General features: G+C 43.0%; 2 protein-coding genes across 7 annotated transcripts in view; both read right to left on the bottom strand.

Moving 5' to 3' along the window:
* FASN (fatty acid synthase) overlaps nt 1-1131 on the bottom strand; it is a 44668-nt gene extending 43537 nt beyond the window's left edge. The window contains exon 1 of the mRNA XM_054846129.1: nt 972-1131. The gene's annotated coding sequence lies outside the window, so the exon portion shown is untranslated. The remainder of the gene's footprint in view (nt 1-971) is intronic.
* Nucleotides 1132-3535: 2404 nt separating this feature from the next.
* CCDC57 (coiled-coil domain containing 57) overlaps nt 3536-15116 on the bottom strand; it is a 50454-nt gene continuing 38873 nt past the window's right edge. For 4 of the 6 annotated variants that reach the window (XM_054846612.1, XM_054846608.1, XM_054846610.1 and 1 more), the window contains exons 11-13: nt 12950-13072; nt 12362-12584; nt 3536-5127 (exon numbers count right to left, since the gene is read on the bottom strand). In XM_054846612.1, coding sequence (XP_054702587.1) covers nt 4904-5127; nt 12362-12584; nt 12950-13072 — 570 coding nt within the window. In that variant the 3' untranslated portion in view covers nt 3536-4903. Of the gene's footprint in view, nt 5128-12167; nt 12233-12361; nt 12585-12949; nt 13073-15116 lie in introns of all 6 variants that reach the window. The other 2 variants (XR_008579765.1, XM_054846609.1) reach the window with 2 other exon arrangements.

The raw sequence follows: 15116 nt of genomic DNA, 5'->3' as shown, positions 1-15116 counted from the left end.
ATAATCACATCACCAAATCCAGACTGGCGTACAATCAATGGGTTATTTCACTTGGACGGTTGGTTTATATCGAAGTGGAAGAAAGAAGTTTAGCAGTATATGCAGCACCTTTGAGATGGTTTCCTCGTACCTACTGACAAAGCACCTTTCGCAACAGCGAACGCTGAATCTCCTCCCCTTCAAGCTGCGCTTTTACGCTAACCCACGACACCGCGGGAGAGCGCAGCGCCGCCGCCCCGCTGCCAGGACACAGCAGCCCATTCAGCCCCGGCGCCCGCCCGAGACAGGCCGGTGCTCCGCGCCGCTCGCTCGGCACCCGAGCTGCGGCAGCGCGGGGCCGCCGAGGCCGCACAGCCCCGCGGCGGACGTTGCTCGCTCCGCACCGGGCGCGGCCCCTCGCCACCCGCAGAGCCTCGCCGTCGTTGCCGAGGAATGGCACGCCGAAGCTCGAGGGAACGGCAGAAAGGCTGCCAGGGCTGCAGGCAGCGGTACCCCTGGCCGCGTTCCCGAGCGCGCCCCTGCGTCCCCCAAGCCCGCCCGGCCCAGCGACGAGGGGTCGCGGCGGTGCGATCCCCGCCCGCCTCCAAGATGGCCGAGCGCCAGCACTACAATGCAGCCGCTCAGCCTCCATCGCGCCGCCTCGCCGGGCGGGCGGAGCGGGAGGCTGCGGCTCGGTAACCAGCTACCGAGCTGGCGGGGACTCTCCTCTGCGCGGCCGCGCTGGGCCACAGGAGAGCGGCCCGCGGCAATAGGGCGCGGCGACCACGGCGCCGGGGCGCAGAACCTTCTGGGCGCGCAGGCCGGGCCCGACCACCCCCCACTCCCTCCAGCGAGTTGCGGGCGCAGCCCCGCACGGCGTAGAGGGCGAAATGGAGCCTCCCCAGCGCGCCCGCCGGGCACAGCGGCCCGGGGAGGCGGGAGCGAAGACTGCCGCTCTCCTGGCCGCGCCGCATCCGCTGTCCTGCCGGTACCTGCACAGGGGCGGAAGACTTCGTGCCGAGAAGACTCTGGCGTCAGCTCAGCGCCGGACAGGACTGCTACGGGGCGGCCTCTGCGGATGGACTCGGGCGCTGCTGCTGCTGCGGCGGCGGCCGGTGCCAGATTGTGCACGGCCGATGCTCCGCGCTCTCCTCACTGTCTCCCTCTAGCTCCCACCGCTATTTAAGCAGCCGCCACCTCCGGCGGCCACGCCACATGGGCTGACAGTTTACTCCTCGCCGCAGTCCAATGAGAGCCGGGGCAGGGCCGCCCCGAGCCGGCCCCGGGGTGATGCCAACCCCTGCCCGCCGGAGCCGCTCTACAGGAGGAGGGGGCCCCGGCCAGGCCGGGGCGGACCCAGGCGTGCCCCCGTGCCCAAGGCACCGGGCCAAGCTCTCGCGCCCCGCCCCGTACTGGAGGCCGTGGAAGGCCGGGCGCTGCGGGGGGTGCCTGGCTTCGGGCCGGCCTGGCCGGGGGCAAAGGCAGCGCCCACCCACCGCGGGCGGGGGCCTCTTCGTGTCCCTCTCCCACCTCCCCGCGGGTGTGCACACTGGGGGGGGGGGGCGCTACTGCCGCGCCGGCACCGTGGCTCGGCGAGAGACGCGAGGACTCGGCGGGCGCCGGGCCAGGCGAAGCCGGGCTGCGGAGTGCCCGCGCGCGCCCGCGGCGCACAAAGGGAAGGGACGCTGGGCTGGACGCGCAATCTCGGGCTGGCACCCAATCCGGAGGCGGGAGCGTGTGGGCGGGGGCGCGGCCCTGCCAATCGCGGGGCCCGTGGGGTGTTGCTAGGCGATAAGGCGATGTGGTGACGGCTGAGGGGACGGACGGGGCCGCCGGCGGAGCGAGCAGCACCCGCCGCTCTCCGGCGGCGGCGGTCGTTCACCCCGGCGGAGCGCGATCCCGGGGTTACCACAGGGCAGCGAGCACGCCGGCCAGGGATGCGCTGCCCCGTGCCCAGGCCCATCGCGCCGCCGTGACTGGCGGCAGCGGAGCGGGTCCGGAGGCGGGGGGCGGACCGCCGCGCTCCCGCTGCGCCCCTGGGACGCCCACCGTTCCGAAGGATGGGAAAGGGGAAGATCTCTGCGTGCAGACACTTCTTATCCGCTTTCTCTGTAACTTGTACTCCCTAAATTAAAGCAAGATAGTAAACAATTTTGAATTTTGTTCTGTATTACCTACGACTGCTATTCCAACATGAAAAGCCATCCTGCCTTTCGGTCGGCAAACGTGGGCCCAATACCGGGATGCAGAAAGCCCCGACCTCATCTCTCGCCTGCGGGTAGAAAACGCTTCGGTCAGAGGTCCCGTTTCCATTAGTGCTTTTCACTGCTGCTACGCAATACAGCTCGATGATGACCTTCTCTGGGCAGAACTTTTGCCTTTATCCATATATTCCTCAATACTATAATAGTCTTTTAACCCTTTGATAACAACTACAACCAGCAATTCACTCTGTTTTACCTTTTCAGTACTCTGTGATCAGCTGGAATTCTCTTTCTTACAGGCTATCCTTTCTTTGTACAATTCAATAGCATCCACAGTGCTACCTTGTCACCACTCTTTCTCATCTGTTCTTTAAGAATCAATGCCCAATTTGTTAAAATATTTTGGTCATGAGAGAAATATATGAACATTTCCCCCCTATATTTAGTACACACTTAGCACTACCTCCCCATGCAGGATCCAACAATATATTCATATTGTTTATTATTATGCATTCTTTTGTTAATTTTCAGCATACTTATTTGCTCTGTTCTTATAGTTACTCTGAAACAATTGTAAATGATTGAACTACTTTTTTCTATCACAAGTAAAACCAAATGAAACAATCAAGAGCTATCATCTTCCCTTACCTACAGTTGCCTTAAGGAAACCTGTTTCTCAGGGAAACTGAATAAATTAAAGTTGCATTTCTGGCAAGAGGTCTGCATGACCAGGCATGCCAGGTGACATACTGGGGACACACGCACACACACATAGACACGTCACCACCAAAGAACCACAACCCCCCCTAAAAACCTGCAAAGAAACCTACAAAAAGGCATTTCTGAAGTCTGCAGCCCAAGAGCTTATACCCATGATGTAAGGAATAGAGAGTGACGTTTTCCAGGCTCAGATGCAGTGTTACAAAGATTATGGAACACATCGCTTTTTCTAAGGGCACACTGCTTTTAACACCTGTAAATGCACAGAATCTCATAGCACTGAAATACCGTGCATCTCCACAGTTCAATATTAAACATGGAAAGAAAAAAATATTTTTCAGGATAATCTACAGCTATTAAAACCTCTGAAATTTACACATTGTGTTCTACAAATAACCAGTGAGAGTTGTAACTGGTGTGATCTGGGCCAAAAATTCCTGTACTTGTTAGAAACCACTATGCTTTGAGCTACAGAAAGAGCTCATTCAGGGCCTGGTTCAAGGGAATGCATCATGTTGTTCCGGCTCCTGAACAATGTTAAATGTTTAATCCAATGACAGGATTTTCAAGTAATTAAATGATTTAGAAAGAAGCTCACAAGGTCTCTCAGGCCTCATATTGGCTGGGTAACATCTCAATGAAATTTATTGCAGATTTAGCATCTGATTACAATATCATAGAATCTTTGCGCTAAAGCAAAACATTTTCAGCAGTGAGTAGAAAAATATTCAAATTCTCAAAATTATTACTATCACATTGTCATATGACAAAGAGAGCAGCTGTTTGCAAAGAGTACCAGGAAAGCATTTCTAAAAACAAAAGCACTCCAGAAAAAAACCCACTCATTGGTAAGTAGTGCTTTTCCTTCATTAATCCTGTTTAGCTTTTATATGTTTTTAGCAGCAACTGAGAAGTATCACTCACTTCAGTGATATCACTCACAGAATCACAGAATCAGTTAGGTTGGAAGGAACCTCTTGAGATCACCTAGTCCAATCTCTGTTCAAGGATGGTCAGCTGGAACAGGTTGCCCAGAACTACATCTAGTTGGGTTTTGAGTATCTCCACAGATGGAGACTCCGTAACATCTCTGGGCAATCTGTTCCAGTGCTTGACCATCCTCACAGTAAAAAAAGGTTTTTCTTGAGTTTTTCACATATATTTCCTTTACTTATAGTAAAGTTCATCACTGTAATATCCCAAGATAACTCAGCATTACTGGAAATGTTACGAAAACACACCAATTGTTTCAATGTCCTGGTGTGTTCATAACTATACAGATATCCCTCATTATATCACAACTCATTCAAGTTTTCTTTTAGTTTCATCTGTTGTAAGACATTTTTTACAATGCTTCTGTATGACTCTAAGTGTTGCTAATGAACATGTTTTTCACTGCTTTAAACTCTATGCACTCTCTTGTTAAAGAAAAATAAAATTACTGGTGTGACAACAGAAGTTTAATTTTATACACTTTCATGCTGTCTGAACAAGTGTAAAGAGCTACAGAAGATGAGAAACAATACAGACTGAGGTGTAATCTTTTCAAACTCCTTTCTTTCAAGTAGAAAGATAGCTGCACAGGATTAACGGTTGCATCGTTAATTATAAGAAAACAAGTAGGTTGAGGCATCCCACTTCTAAGCTTAAATCACATCTAGTTTCTCAACAAAGTATTTGCTAAAGACCTGCAAGCCCTGCCTAAAGGCACAAGGCTTTACATATGTATTAACTGGGCATTTCTAAATCCATGATGCAAGCAATATTTAACATATATAATTAAAATAAATCAGTATTAACAGTGAAGACTGTAATCTCAGTATGTACACAGATTAACCCTTTATTTTATTTTAGTATGAAACAGGGCATTTGTTCTCTCTTCTGGATGCAAACATCCCAAGTCGACATACAATAATGAAGACGATATTTATATGTGATTTATAGATTTCAAAGTAAGTTAATAGCAAGTGTGGACCTGGAATTTGCTGTCAACAAAGAATTCAGTCCTTAATATTATAGTTGCGGATTTTTGGCATGTTAGAAGAGATTTTTGGTTTTATGGGATGAGCACAAAACAAATTCCTGGATTTTAACTTCTGCTGAACTTCCAGCCTGGTTCCTCTGACTGTCAAATCTGCAGCTGGCATTTCAAGTTTATCCTTGGCTTTGATATTTTGCTGAGATTCTTCAGATTGCTCATTTGAACGTGTAACTTCAAACTCCACTGCTCAAAAAAAGAAAAATACTTTGTAGTTATGTTTGTATGTAATTATGAGACTGGATACTTGAAGAGAACTGGTTTACTCTCTTTCTCTAAATATATTGCTGCCATAGTGCCACATGGTAGAAGTCTTATATTAACAGAACCATTTCTGTACAGAGGAGACACAGAACTGTCCGCTAAATCTTGCTACGCTGATGGTATAATACATCAACATCTCCTGCTCAATCCTTGTTTCATCTGTACCTGTTCATTCTCCGTTGGCATCAGACTGCTTAAGAGAGGAGAAAGACAGACAGCTGGGAGGTCAGTGTAACTGTTCAAGTCAAGCACTACCTATCTGTTTAGCTGTTTTTAAACATCACATTTTACAAGTTTACCCTTCTCTCCATTGTTAGAGAACATCTGTATCAATCAAGGCAATACCAACAGACTGGACAACATGATACAAAGTTAGACCTACCTGTTCCCATACTGTGAAGCGGTGATAAAGTAGTTGGCTGCAACAGCTTGATCAAGAAATCACCAGCAGCCATAAAAGCTGCAGCAAAACATGTTTGGATATGCATGATCCAAAGGGCTCAAAGGCAATTCTGTGTGCTTGACAAAGCTGCATTACTACCATTATCTTTTGGGGGTTTTTTTAATCTTCTCTCACAGAGGAAGGAATTTACTGTGGATAACTCAAAAAGTAACATCTTTGGTTGGGAAGCAGGGAGACTGGTCTTAATACCAATCAGGGTCCATTCTGCAGCCTCTCGCATAATTCTCTGAAAACCACTATCTCCAACTAACTGAACTTTAGTCTTATCACAGGTTTCATTAGGTAAGATAAGTGGAATTGGTCAATCGCAGTATTCATTGTAAGCTATAGGTAATATTTAGAGGTGCTTGGCTCCAGCCACTTCATCCTCATTTTTCAAGGCACTGAGATTTTAACTTTAGATTTTCTGTGGAGAGCCAAAGCAGACAGCAGAAGTAGTCATAATACACTTGCCATAACTCACACCACAGCATTCTGTACTAGTTGAATTTTTTGAGCATGACAGGATTCAGTCCCAGGTACTATTCAATCACAGAGCAAGAATAAGAGGTGCACAAATTGAAAAAGATAAGTTATTACTAGGATAAGGTAAATTTTCATAGTCAACAGACCATGGTACAAAGTCCAAACAAAATTCTACATGGAAGGAAATAAAAAATATTATTGCATTATGGAATGAATTAATCTATTGAGGGTTTATAGCCCTATGCAAAGCATGACACCGTGGCTAATGTCATAACATGACATTTTCCAAAACAATTTTTATGTTCGGCTTTAGCTTGAACCAGCTGTTCACTTGTGTGTGCAGTCTCTGCACTGAGTAAGCTTGGTGGCATTTGTTACTACAGGTGGCAAAAGCTCAGTGGACTCTTGTGCTATGGATGCGAAATCATGTTGTTCAGCTTGCCACCTAGTGGTTACCTACAGATGTAGAAGATATGAAAGAGGATGCTTGAGCCCACGGAAGACCTTTTGGTGTATTTTCCTACCTAGAAAAAGGACTTTAATCATTATACTGCATTACCCTAGTTCTCTCCCACATCTGGCAGATAATAAATCAGATTTTCACAATATCAACAGTTTAGAACAGTGCAGGCAGCAGTGTCTGAAAGGTACAGGACACAGCTTCAAAGATTATTTTGCTTGAACAGGAGCCGGAGCAGAATGAGATTACCTCTTGTTTGTGGTCTAAATAACTGCTTACCGACAGTCCGTTTTTTTAAATACTCCCTCGGTTTTGAAGGGTCTTTTGTATTCAACCAAGGGGATGACTTTCAGAAATAATGTGGGAGGCCCAAATCCTGTAGATACAAAGGCAAAATAACCAAGCACCCATGCATCACATGCATCCCTTCCTCTGAAGTCTTCTGAAGTATGCTCGTCTCTTGACATTAGTAGAGACACTACAGTTATAACTAGTAAAGGCTACTAAATTAGGTGTTTGGAACAACAACACAGAACACAAGCATTCTATATGGCTACTGTAAAGTTTTGGACCGTCAAAAATCTGTGTTAACACAGAAATTTTAAACCATGAAATTGCAAACTTGTAAGGTTAGTTCTACAAAATAGAAAAACACAAAGAACAATATCCCAAAATTACAAATGCTATTTAAAGTGAAATATCCTAAGAGAACACCGAATAAGGACCTTTATATGTTACTGGTTCTGCTTGGGACTGTTCACATGCGTGAAGGACCTTGAATAAAAATCGGCATGAATATGCACTGTGCACTAAAATTTAAATGCAGTAGCTTGGTTTTCACAAACAACCAACAATGTAAAAGCACACCTAATTTATAAGCCTGTAACTTACTTGTAGAAGTGATCATGGCAACAAGAGCTAGTAAGATCATAGTTAAGAGCCTAAACTGCTTTTGAAAATGAACCTAAATGTTTACTGTATTGAAATGCTCAACATAGCTTCTATGTGATGTGTGTTAATTACAGTCAGAAATAATATTCACAGATTTTTTTTTTTTTTTCAGAACTAAAGAGATACAGGTAGATATGTTGAGCAAACTGAAATTTCCCCAAGTGGAAAATTTCAGTTAAAATACTTGTCACTATATATTTGCTTATGGCTAACAGTGTTTCTGAAGGAACACCAACTCAAACAAGTTCCTATTCAGGAGAAGAACATTTAAGTGAAGAAAATGTAACTAGGGGATTAGTTAATATTTGTGAAACACTTCAAAGATGAAGTTTTATGTAACACAGAAAAGAAATCATGAGTCTTTCTCTCATTGGAGCTGGAATGAAGCCAGAGCCAGAGCACTCTTTCTGTTTGTTAATATTTTACCAGATCCTTTCTCTGGCCAGCTTTTTACCCACATGGTTTGCTTTTAGAACTGTCAGTGATGTCAAAGCTGTTGAAATTCTGTCTAGTGTGGAAACACTTAAGATAACTTTTGATCCATAAAGTGTAGAATTTCAGACCACAGCAGCTTTGCGAGTAACAGTAACAATGAGAATTACAGTAAAAGAAACTCCCCTAAGTTGAAGTAGTAAACCAGAAAAGTTACTTTGCTTCACAGCAGCTGAACCTCGTTCTTTGTTAGGCTACAATGTGAACTCATATTAATACACCCAGAACACGGTTCTGCATATCTGTGGATACTCAGAATATCTGTGGATATTCCTCTGGCATGGAAAACACAACGTTTCACCTACCCCCAGAACGAGTGACTAGTGGGGACATTGTAAGCCGAGATACAACTTGCCTTATGCTCTTATTCCCTCTGCGCTGACCCCAGCCTCTGTTGACTCAAGGAGATACAGCTGATCAGGAGCGTTTCACATGGAACCACAAAGCACTCTTCACAGCACTGGCTTCACTCTAAACGCAGTCTTACAGTCAAATTTTAATAGGTGATGTTTGCCTCTCTCAAAAAAAACCCCCCCAACACCTAGTAAGTGTCTCCAACAGCAAGTAAAAACCTTATTAAGCTAAATTAATTGAAAACTAAATTCCAGATTTCTAAATGTTTTACAAAGCTTCCCCTCCTCTTGCCTAACGTTTATTCTAAAATCAAAAAAGGCCCTATAGCGCGCAGGTGAACAGAGAAACCTTGCCGCATGTACAGAAGCTAATCACACAGTTGTACACGTGATGATTTTCAGAGGACAGCGTGCAACTTCTCCGACAAGCAACTTTCCTTTGAGGATGGCTGACATCAGCGTTCAAGATGCATATGATATGGATCCCCTACCGAAGTCTCCCACCTGCTCTCAACCTCTGGGAAAGGGCATATAAAAAGGAGAGAAATACAAAAGCGTATTTCTTACTAGTACAGCCTATGTATTTTACACTGATGCTTTTAGTATCATTGTGGCTTGTACCTGTCTACCTCTGTAGCAGGATCTTTTTCTTTCAATAATACAGACCAATAAAAACAAGGAGCCTGTGTACCTTCTAAACCCTTTCTTTCTACTTATCTGCAGAATTAACATACAAATTATTAAATCCATCTCCTTCCTACAGTACAAACTAAAAATCAGCAGGTAGAGTAAGGAGAGAGAAAATTAAAATATCTTATAGCCTTCTGACTTGCGTGGAAGCTTCCACAAGTTCTGAATTTGATGGTGAAGTGAATAAAGTATGTAACAGTCCACTTCAGCAATTCAGTGTTAAAATGTAGCCATAAAAACTCCAAAACACATTGAGTCATTGGTTTCTGTCATATGCTGGAAATACAGCAAATTGCAGGGCTCACTTGACATGCCAACCACTTTAAGTCCCAATAGGCTGTTTTGTACATGAAAAAAATGAAGCTGTTCAACAGGTTCAGAAAATCATTCTCACACTAGAATCGTTTCTCTTTCACCAGAAATGCCCATAAAACTGGTGGGACAGATTTGTACAGAGTTGAACTTGTAAAAGAAATGTTTGAATAGGCAAACTAACTTGCTTGCTTTGTTGCAAATCGTTATTTGTTACTGAGCTTTCCAGTCTGTGTGTGCGTCATTTGTATCTGAAAGCCCCGTACCGAGTCACTCCGTCTTAATGATGGTTCTATCCACTGTAACCATGTGTTGGATGAATGTATTAAATTCAAGTGAGTGGTTTTAAACAGGAAAGATTGAGTTAATTTTCCATAGTTCAGGCATGAAAAGTAATGCAAGCCTCTGCTAAAAATCAGAAGCAGAACTCCTTGAAAGTTTTGTATATTCTGCTCTGAGGTGATGTTTTTCCAAAGGAGAAAGATTTTGCTTTCACAATCTTGTTTTCCGAAATGCAGACTTCAGTCTAGTAGAATTAAGGATACCATTTGGATGCTTTCCTGGAGGAGAAAGCTAAGCAACATAAAAGAGTTTTTAAAAGTCCTGTTCTTCCAATGCATTATTTGAGGGCCTGCATGTTTGAGTAAGAAGCTCTGCTCAAGTGTTCTTAGGGTAAATCTGGATGAAGAGATCAAATTAAGGTTGTTCTCAGGAAAACATCACCCCTTATTGATGTTTCACTTAGTTTCATGTTGGCAGTATCATCCCTTTTGCTCTTTTCTAGATCCCCAAAAATCTACAGTAAGTTTTGCAACTGTGGCTGGAAATTTCTAGACATTAAGAAACTGATGTCCTTGTAAGGCTGCCAGTGGTGTTGCATCATGCACGCAGCAGCGTGAAACTGCATGGCACTATCAGTAATGTTTCCAAGACATCCTTTGGCTTATCCTGTCAATATAGGCCTGACCTGAAATACTCTTCCTATTTCAGCCCCAGCCCCACAAAAAAAGCACATGAATCATGACTGTCAGCACTATGTCCATTCCAGTCCTACAGGTCTGTCAATGCACATTACTCTGTCCTTGCAATGCACTGCTGTTGTGAATAAACACACTTATAATCCATTCTTCATTTTGAAAGCCTTTTTAAATATTTTTTTTTTCTTGTGTGCTGCTAGAGATGGTTCATTGCATCTATACACTGGTTTAAAAATAGATGTAATGTACGTTGGAAAGGACCTCTGGGTGAAACGTCACAGAGCTTATCACTCCCTGCCCAGAATTTATCTTGACACAACTTGTGTCCATTGCCTCTTTTCTTTTCACTGTGCACCTCTGAGAGTCTGGCTCTGTCTTCTCCAAAATCCCTCACTGGGTAGTTAAAAAGCAGCAATGAGACCAGCACTGACTCTTTCTTTTCCACACCGAACAATGCAGCTCTCTAAACCTGTACTCACGTAGCCCTAGCCATCTTAGTGGCTCTCCTTTGGACTCCAGTTTGTCAATTCTTTGTACCAGAGGGTCCAAAACTGGACGCAGTACTCCAGATGTAGCCGCACAGCTACCAAGTAGAGGGGAACAAATCACTTCCCTTAACCCACTGGTTGCATTCTTGCTCCTGCCATCTGGTATGTGGTTAACAGCACAGGAATATCTATGTAGTGCTAACAGGTCACTATTAGTATAAAGCTCATTTGAAAAGGCTAAATGGCTGCTGTATTATTCAACAGCTGCCATCAGATCTCAGGAATAATGATGATGATAAAAATAATATCAAAACCGAAAACTTAAACAACCCACACAAGCCCCACAGCATTGTAGAAATAATTTATTGAATGCTACGCCTCTTATTAAAAAATAAAAATCACCTTTACTTGGAACATTCTCGAGAATGTCTGTCTGTCTATTTATAAAGACCTTTGACAAAAAGAGAGCCTACAATCCTTCTGGGGTACACACTCCATTATTAACCATCCTTGAAGTTTTTTCCAGTATTATAATTTAAGGCCATTACTTTTTGTCCCATCCACAGCAGGTGTTAGAACAGTTTTCCAAAGATTTGCCAATCAAGGATTACTTCACGAACAGGCCAACAGTTTGGCAGACATAACATTCATCTGCAATACACTGCTGAACATAATGCCTACCATTAAAAAGTTCCTTTACAATTTGCCTGTGAAGAGGCTACGCTTTACTGCACATATCTTACAAATGGTGCTTCTGCTAAAATCCCCTAGAACATGTGGTGCTTTTTGCAGAAGTATAACATTGATTCATGTTCAGTCTATGACCTAGGTTTTACATTCTCCTCTCATCCTAACCCTGATACTGTCTGACATGTAAGGTCAGGATGCTGTCTCACATATAAGAATTTGTATATGCTTTTATTTTTTTATGTTCCAACTTGTTGCACTGGACTATAAAACTCTAGTGAATAACAATACGTAGTTCACCGTGTGCCCACAGCATATATCACATTACATCCACGATCTCACTTATGGCCTTTAGGTCTTCGCACACTAAGTAGTATTGTAGCTATTAAACCGCCACAAAAATGATTAAGCAAGGATTTGCTAAATTACAATTTGATCTATCAGTCACTTGGCAACACACAAAGGGTGCAATTCTCAGACAGACACTTTCATATCTGCCCTAGATAAGGTATAGACTATGTCAAAACAGAGGAGTACTTGCATTTTCCAGGAGTATTTAATAAAAGGCGAGAAGTATTTGCAACAATGGCATTAAAACCAGAGAGCTATATAGGCATTTCTTACTTCTGCTGGCAACAGTGAAATTCCCTTCAAACAACTCAGTAGATCTTCAGATTCTGACTACAGGACTGTATCAACAGTAGCAGTCATGTTAAAAAAAAAAAAAAAAAATCAGTGGAAGGGGGCAGAATCCACTACTGCACTTCCATTCTTCCGCAAGAGTCAAATACTGTGACTACTTTACAAAGCATGCTTACCTTGGTCAGTGTTCTTTTGAGCACTGAGAATAGAAGGGCTTGATCCCATTTCTAAAGTTTCCCAAATACCTTGGCAGAAATTATGTGCTCTAGATGAAGAAAGCTGGACCTGCTGGACTTGACTAGGACTCTGCCTGAGTGGCTGAATTCGATCAGTCTTTGAGGATGTATCTGCTTTTCGTTGCTCTGGCCCATGATTTTCAATAGAGAAATCCAGCTGAACCTGTTCAAATTCAAACACAATCTTACAGAGATACATACTTTTCACATCAAAGACATCTGAAAATTGGTTAAATCTCATAGTGGCATCTTGGTCTTGGAAAGATAGGTTTCAGCAAGAGGCAAGACAAAGGAAAATTATTATTTTTAATTCTGAAAGGTTGTACAAGAAGATTAATTACAACATCATGAAAGTGATTGAGAAACCCTAGTTTATTAAGCATTAACAAATACTATTTTGTACAGGAACAATGTGTAACTTAAAAAAATACATATATTTTTAAGTCTTCCAGATGATGACCATTGAGCAGCTGCAATTGAAATATCCAGCTGAAGGCAAATTACACTGATGATAAAACTGCACTGTACCTCAGTGGATGGTAATTCTGTTTCTTCCCCACAGCTGCTTAGAGCTACTTCTTCCTTTAAGCTAGGGCAGGCAATCAGAGAAGAGATCCTTGACGGATGCTGTCGTTTTGCATACTGCAGCTCCTAATATGAAATATTACATTAAAACAAATAACTCATAGTATCTAAAAATAATATTTATAGCTCAGTTTGCTGTTACACTGCTAGATTTAAAATAATCAGTTACAAATAATATTAAACAAAATTATGTTCCCTTCAGATCAACAGTGCCAAACTACCCTCCTAAGAAACCTCTTGCTAAATCTGTTCAAAAATCTACATTTCTCATTGCTGTCACTATCATCCTGCTTGTTACTCAAGTTTATATTGTCCGGGTCATTCTTCACTTTTGTCTTTTCCCATGATTAAATTATAGAAGAAAAACTCCCCCCCAAAAGACCTAAAAACCCAAATAAAATAAAGCAGCTATGGAAAAAGGAATTTGTCAGCAACTAAAAAAAATAATTACTGCACAAAGTTTCACCAACTTTCAACATGTAGCAATTAAAGTGAGATTTGATGAAAAGCGAATTGCTTCAGCTCTGTCATGAGACGAAAATAAACATCAAAGTCTTTCGCTATATATTTAAGACTAAAGAAACAAAATAAGCCCATCATATAAAGTAACTGACACTGAAATTCCTGTAGGTATGATAGTAATAAATTCTCTCCATTTTTGGTGAGGATGATGATCTTCAACACAGGAGCAAACATAGCCTGGCTAGTAAGAGTGATTACCTAGAAGAAAACCACCCAAGCTAGAATAGTAGTGTTTGAAAGTTCAACCTGGAGCTCAGCTTCAGTGCAGAAGCTAAAGCCTCAGCAGGTATGTTCCAGGTAAAGAGCAGCCTGGAATGAGACTACTGAAGATGAACAGCTTGGACCTAAGAAGGGCTATCCTTCTTTCTAGTCTGGACAAATTCCAGCAGTCCCCAAAGTTCCAGAGCTGGAAAGATGTTCAATGATAGCCACTTCAACCATGACCTCCAAGTAATCCATGAGCTCAAGAGGTGGGACTACTACTTGTGGAGTTTAGCATACCATCTGGAAACTCACAGTCAAATGCTGCCTCTCCAAGAGCCATGAACACAAGGTATTTTTAAAATCTATTTATTCTTGCAAAACCAAGAAAAATATTTAATGATTTTAAAAAGAATACGGGAGACACGAGATGTCAGAAAAATAGCAAACACAGTGCCAGCTCATTAAAAATAAGGCAAGGGAAGACTGGCATGGATGGGCAATTAATATTCATTGGTCTCAATTTAAGAGTCAGCTTAGTCCTAAGATGAGTTGTGAAAGAAAGAAAAAGAAGTGGAGAAGAAAAAAAAAAATTGTAAAAAACGTGGGTTTGATTTGTGGCAATTTTGCCCAGGTCTGGAAATCACTTTTACATACGTTTAGTATAAGCATTTAGCTAATCCTTCTCAGACCTTGATCTAAGCAGTGCACAGATGAAACAAGCAGGCTACAAAAGGTCTACTCGAATGCTTTGCTGGATCCTAATCTCCTTTGTAAAAATTATTCTCGGTGTTAGAGTTTAAGAGCTTAAGAAACAGTTCACTGAACTGAAAGTTTGAGTGAACAAAGTATGCCAAGTTTGTGACTTTAGGTTAATAAGATGTTCACAAGCATCCTGAACAAATTATATATCCACAAGCATGCTGAGGCATTCCACAGTGAATTCACCTGTTGGCAGACCACTTTTCAGGCTTCCTGCACACTTTAACAACTGCGCTGCCTATTTCCTTCTGAAATCCCACAAGAAGGAGATCATATGCTCAGGACTGTCATCTAGGACCAGACTGGACCTTTTCACCTTGGAGTTTTACAAGAAGTTTAAGATCTCATGCTCCAGAAGTAGCCCATACCACTGTCCCATAAGATGATATCCCACTGATATGCCAGCAAGGCTCTGTATTTAATGCTCCCCGATTCTTTTCTCTGAGGACCTTGCTCAGGCTGGAAAAAGATGCTAATAGTTCTTGTGACAGTGCTGCTGTGACAGCTCTTGATTACATCCTCAGACTGTCAATGAAGAGTTGCAAAACAGTGCTGTATTCTCAGACCTGCTCTCACAGAGCTCGAATAATTTGAGCCTTCCCAGTCTCGGAACTCAGATGGCTTT

Source organism: Grus americana, chromosome 18 (assembly GCF_028858705.1).
Source record: "Grus americana isolate bGruAme1 chromosome 18, bGruAme1.mat, whole genome shotgun sequence".
NCBI lineage: Eukaryota > Metazoa > Chordata > Aves > Gruiformes > Gruidae > Grus > Grus americana.
This window is presented reverse-complemented; position numbering and strand designations above follow the sequence as displayed.